Here is a 5,850-nt window from a genome sequence, read left to right on the forward strand (position 1 = left end):
AACTTGCTATTCCTGTATATAGGAACTCAAGGATAAAATTAAGGCTGAAGCTGCATGCAATCAGCTTGTTCCTGTGCAGTATTACTCGTGTGATGTTCCCCCCAGCTTTTCTATGGATGACTTTGAAGGTGATCTTTTGTTGACGAACATATGAGCAAAGATCTTGTCATATATTTTTAGATTTGAACATTGTGCTACCCTAATGATATTAATAGATGGCCTTTAAGATTCAGTACTCTGGGTGTTTAGTTTAATTTGTTAGTATTGGCTGATAAAGAATACCGACTCTGTTGGTACTCTTTTGTTTAACCATTTTAATCAAATGGCACTATTGTAATCTTTTATTTGTAGCAGGCGTTCTGTTATATCTTATTATTGGGTGGTAAATTAGCTGGTTATAGTTAATGTCTTTATTTAAGCTGATCTATGTTCTCGTCTAAAAATATAGCCAGACATATTTGGTGCATATGAGCAGTTCTAGTTTGTAAATAAGGATGATGGTGATAAGGTGCTTCATTTGAGTTGCACGATACCAACTTTTTGTGTTACTTCACCTCTTTCTTGCGTGTGAACACCATCATTGGGTTTGATTTGTCATCACACTTAAGAGCTCCTTGTTATTTGTCTGCTGAAGCTTTGGGAAGTCCTGCTGTGGCATCATCTAGCCTTCCCACCGTTGGGGAAAGGCTATCATTTTCAAGTGTTGCAAAGCTTGGTTTTGCTGCTGCACATGATTCACCTGCTCTGAAGACCGACGAAATTCAAGCTCCCCCGAAGATTGATCTGCCTCAGGAGTCTTCTAGTGCAATTGGTATACGCTTAATACACCAATCTTTATGGATGGGTTTTAGACATTCTTATTAGCTTATATTTATAAATGTGTAAATAGTTTGTAGTTTCGATGAAGTTTCTGATTTCCTTCTGAAGTGGACTGAGGTTTCTTATGGTTTCGTGCCCCCTAGGGTGGAGAAACGCTGGTGCCTCATTTGCCAACATAACATCTAGAGCAAAACATGTGGAAGTCCAGCATACACCTAAGGTGAATGAAGTAGGGAAGAAGGGGAAAAAGCCAAGCCGAGTTCTCCTCTCGACTGCTGGTGGACGCCGTTATTGAAGAACTTGTGTATATTTTTCCTGACAAAACAAAGAGTTTGATATATTATTAACATGCTTGTACTGGTTAGGACTTTTGTTTCGGAGTTGTGATACGATCAGATGGCTGGTGGGGGTTTCGTATTGCCCTTTTTTTCTGATCAATAATTTGGTACTGGTATTTAACTCAAGATAGTTTTGCACTATTAAAATTATGAGCGGCTGAAGAGTTTCTGCGAGCGGGTTTTGTAAGTTCTAACTGCAAGATTGCGCACAATCCAAAGCTCCAGAAGAATGAAAAGAAAGAGGAAAGACGAATAGATGTTCCACAGGCACACAATTGTAAATGAAGGGATGCTTGTTCATGGTGCTGAGAGGTCCTATTAGTAAGCATCCAAGAATAGAAATAAACAAAGATTATAGGATATTGAAAGCTAGACCATCTATTATTACTTTATAATCCTCAATAACGTCTTTTTATTGCGTGATCACAACAGTTGGTTGGAATTCAACGATGAATTCATTGCTATATTTCTGCAGAAGTGCTATATTTGTATTTGAACTAATTTGAAGGTTTACACACAACTACAAAAGTTATTAAAAATCACTTTTCATAATTAAATTGTAGATTGGTAGCACATGCTTTATTGATTCAGCTTAAGATTTACTACACCATTGTATTAGCACCGCACTGCCACTAGGTTGTAATAGAGCACATGATTGTATTGGCCATGCTTGCTTGTCGAATTATTTCCGCTCCATCAGGCCAAAGATTTGTATGTTTAAGAGCAGAACACCCCTGGGTACTGTCAACAGAGACGAAATGCTATCTATGGCAATCACAGGCAGCCATAGTAATGTCCCCTATCTCAGCCATCTACATCTCCCTATGAGGCCAATACATACATCAAGAAACTCGCAATACAACTCAGAAAGCAATGCAGTGCCCTAGAAACGGCAATCTTTGAATCAAAGTGACCAAGACCAGCCAATACTACTGCAGTTTTCTATTAACCTTCTAACCACAACCACCAACACTCAAACAAAATACAAAACAAAGCAAGATGACATTTTAATTGAAACAGCACTATAATAAATTCACTAATTTTGTTTGCATAGAACATCATAAACAAAATTGAGAAAATTGTCAACTGCAAATTACTTATTTCTTCTTATTGTTGTTGGAATGAGTATTTCTGTTAACAACATCATCAGGAACAACCTTGAGAAGCTTCCGCTGCTTGGATTTAGCAATCTTCTTAAGTGTATTCGGATTTGTAATCTTCTGAAGCTTAGTCCCTGACCTTAGAGTATTCTCCTGCTTCTTCTTCTCCCTCTCCTCACGCCGTCTCCGCTTCTCCTGCTTGTTCTGACGGATCTCCTCCTTCAGCTCGTTCATCCTCTCTCTGTACGCCTTCTTTATCTCCTTTTCTTTCATCCGCTGCTCTACCGTCGTTCTTTTCTTGCTCACCTGCACTGCCGATGCCCGATGTGTCCGAACCTCTTTCCACTTCCTCCCAGAAACTTTTCCTGCGATTACACCGTCGTACGTCGGCTTACCGAAAGATGGTTTGTTGGGGTCGTCGGAGGACTGAACGGCTTGCCGCTTCGCCGAGGGGCGATCACCTGTATCCACGTCCATCGAGTCATGCTGAGGAGGCACCTCGGAAGAAGGATTCAGAAGGTGCAGCTTGTCGGCTTCTTGTTCCGATCTCTTGCGCTTGAAGGTCTTCCCGCCGAATCCCTCGTCTAGCCGCCGGAAATCGATCGTGCAAGCCATTGTTGTATCGATAGAAAATAAAACCTGGAGTTGTATCTAGGTTTTGGGAGGAAGAGGGGGGTTAAGAAGGGATGGTCTGGACTCTGCTAGAGGTGTATAACAAGCCCGTTGGACTGCTCCGAACCCAATCGGCCCAACCCAAAAAGTTAACTTAATTGATCTTGATAATAATAATATATATATATATAAAGAAAAGAATCAAAATTTTATTATTTTAATTTTATCCTATATTTCTTAATTTTTCTAATGATCACATTTTGAAAAGATATTTCTCTAATTATAAGATATTTAACTACTTTTCTTCTTACAGACAATTAATCTTTTTAAAAAAATTAAAATATGACTGTTGTTCTTATCATTTGAACCATTGATTTGCTTAGGAAAATCAAAACAAGTACATAAAGGTAAAATAAGAACCCTAATCCCTTTATTGCAAATTTGATTTTTTTCTTTTATAATATACGGCATCTATGGTTTCAGAAAAATAATATTCTAGGCGAAGTCATGGGAGTGAAGTTGAGAAGTTTTCACTGTCATCTCTGGGTTTGTTGTGAGATTTTTGAATGAAATAGTATGAACTAACTATGTGTTTCTCCATGAGTCATTCATTTGATATGGAGAAAATTAGTTGTTACAAGTATTAAGTGACAATGTGATTGAGTGATTGGTGTATTCCCAACACCGAACCAGGCAACAAACAAATTCCGTAGTGTCACAACACTTGAATGTTAAAAGGAACAAATCTTCTTATAAATTGTGTATTGTTGTACAGAATAATGGCAGAGAAGGCAGGTTACAATGCAATTAGCTAACAAGTGCTCAAGTACTGCTGCAATTCAATCTATCTAAATGGAAGGAGGAGAACAAAAAATTCAACTACCAAGAATCTTATTTAAGTTGGATAGTAATCATATCATGCCGTCAGTGTTTTTGGAGATATCTCTTAGCATCCGTCTTAACACTTAAGTGTTCTTCATACTGAACCATTTCCAGATACTAGTTCCGATAGATCGCTCTCGAAGAAGGCAGAGTGAAGAGCTCTAACACACTGTTCTGCTTCGCTGTCATTTACTATCAGTGATATGTTCACTTTCGAAGCACCTTGAGAGATCATCTGAACATTTACACCATTCGTCCGAAGTACATGGAAAGCCTGCCGATAATTATGATGAATTACAAACAGGATTGAGGAAAAACCAGACGACGACGACAATCTTTTAACACGCTATGAACTTGAGGGCTTAGCCCCCAACTCTACCACTTTAAAATGTAATTGTAAAGTAGAGCCTCCTGATGGATGAAAAGTATAGTCCTGTTCTAGTAGTTATATGCAGGAATCATATGAGGTTGACGCACACGGTTCATGTGTATTGGACATGTAAGGAAGCAAAAACGGGAGATATAGAGTAAGTAACCAGAGTATTTTGAGGGGATGTCAAAACGAATCATCAAGCTCAAGGGAAAATTCACATTACTTCTTCAACTTCTTTTATTTTGGTTGTTTCTTGTGTCAATTTTTGGGTTTTTTGAGGTTCTAGTCAGTTCATTATTACATAATGTTCTATATATTTCAAAGTATCTAAAATGCAAAATTACACTTCCCCCAAAAAAGTTTCAATATTATACTACACCCCCTGTGATCAATCTCCATTTGCAACTAATCCCCTTCTATTATGGTTTGGACGAAAAATGTTGACGTCAACAAAAAAATGTATATAAAATTCTAATTTTACCCCTTATGCAATATTCCTCTAGTAAACCGGGGTACATGTAATATATATAAAACCAAATTGTGTAATTGTAATAAAATATTATTCATGAATTCTAGTCATGGGATAAAAAGTAACCATTGATGAGTAAAAAAAACTAGTCATTTTTTGTACTTTTTACATCCTATATAAGGGTGAAGTTAACACTATTGTTACGTCTATTTCTTAAAGCACTAGATGAAGCACTTGAACAAGACATTTTCAAAATATAGATGCATCAATGCTATTAACATTATCCCTATATAGGAAGTAAAAAAAATACCAAAAGATGGCTAGTTTTTTATTCATCAACTACGGCTTTGTATGCAATAGCTATAACTTCGGAATATGATTTTATTATAATTACATCTTTTTTGTATAAGTATAAAATATCACTAAGGAAATGCTGAATGAGGGAAAAAATTGAAAATTTTAAGTAATTCTTTTGTTGATGGCAACATTTTCCTTCCAAACCATAATCAAATGGGGTTAGTTATAAGCGAAGAATTTCGGAGGGGTATAAGTGTAATTTTTGAAATTTGTTTGGGGGCAAGTGTAATTTTGTATTTTTAGAGGGGGGTCCAAGTGTACCCTCTTTTTCTAGAATACAAATTAAACACAAGTATCTACTTTTATTAATTTGTTAAACCCGTTTACATCATTATTCTTGTACTGAATTTAAAATGATATACTATTATATGTTTGAACTACACAAATAAGAATTGGAACAAAACCATGATCACAGTTGTTATATCAAATCCCTGAAAACTGATAGTAAACCAGTGGTTTTCTTAATTATATTTATCAATAATGACATCGAAATCAAGACATCAAGAAATCGAGACACACATTAACGTAGTGTAGTTGTAAAACCAGAATGTCACTTTATGAAAAAACGCTGGACTTCAGGCACGAATATGTAATTATCCTAAAGAGGGGAAGAAAAGTGCGGCAGGCATTCTGGAGAGGAAACTAGAATTAAGGCATCACCTTTTCAAGTATCAGTGAGGACCTCTGCACATTTCCAATGAGAGAGATGATCGATCTGTGCTGGAGAAGATTTACGACAGCAATTTTTTCTAGTTCTTCCACCACATGATCTAGTTCCTGAACAAGAGTGATAAACAAGGTAAAAGCTCATATTGGAAAAAGGAAAAACCAAAGCAGAGCAAAAATTAAAGCATGCGACCCAAGCTAAAAAAAGTTGAAGCAAATTTAAAAACAACAGGT

The 5,850-nt window shown here is 36.6% G+C and overlaps 3 protein-coding genes across 4 annotated transcripts in view; 1 reads left to right on the forward strand and 2 right to left on the reverse strand.

Annotated features, from left to right (window-relative positions):
• Window positions 1-1,529, forward strand: part of LOC105176224 (RING finger protein 10) — a 5,246-nt gene extending 3,717 nt beyond the window's left edge. Inside the window, exons 7-9 of the mRNA XM_011098954.2 lie at window positions 23-128; window positions 635-811; window positions 963-1,529. Of these exons, the coding sequence (XP_011097256.1) occupies window positions 23-128; window positions 635-811; window positions 963-1,114 (435 nt within the window). The 3' untranslated portion in view covers window positions 1,115-1,529. The remainder of the gene's footprint in view (window positions 1-22; window positions 129-634; window positions 812-962) is intronic.
• LOC105176225 (coiled-coil domain-containing protein 86) lies at window positions 1,854-2,918 on the reverse strand. Its single transcript, XM_011098955.2, has one exon. It carries the CDS (start codon window positions 2,870-2,872, stop codon window positions 2,255-2,257), a length of 618 nt encoding a protein of 205 aa, XP_011097257.1. The 5' UTR covers window positions 2,873-2,918; the 3' UTR covers window positions 1,854-2,254.
• LOC105176227 (aspartokinase 2, chloroplastic) overlaps window positions 3,594-5,850 on the reverse strand; it is a 6,833-nt gene continuing 4,576 nt past the window's right edge. For both annotated transcript variants that reach the window (XM_011098957.2, XM_011098956.2), the window contains exons 12-13: window positions 5,611-5,727; window positions 3,594-4,025 (exon numbers count right to left, since the gene is read on the reverse strand). In XM_011098957.2, the coding sequence (XP_011097259.1) occupies window positions 3,846-4,025; window positions 5,611-5,727 (297 nt within the window). In that variant the 3' untranslated portion in view covers window positions 3,594-3,845. The remainder of the gene's footprint in view (window positions 4,026-5,610; window positions 5,728-5,850) is intronic.

Source organism: Sesamum indicum, linkage group LG13, assembly GCF_000512975.1.
Source record: "Sesamum indicum cultivar Zhongzhi No. 13 linkage group LG13, S_indicum_v1.0, whole genome shotgun sequence".
Lineage (NCBI taxonomy): Eukaryota > Viridiplantae > Streptophyta > Magnoliopsida > Lamiales > Pedaliaceae > Sesamum > Sesamum indicum.

Excerpts from the sequence above, each read along its gene's own strand:
- LOC105176225 (XM_011098955.2), bottom strand. The coding sequence starts at position 2,872 with ATGGCTTGCACGATCGATTTCCGGCGGCTAGACGAGGGATTCGGCGGG.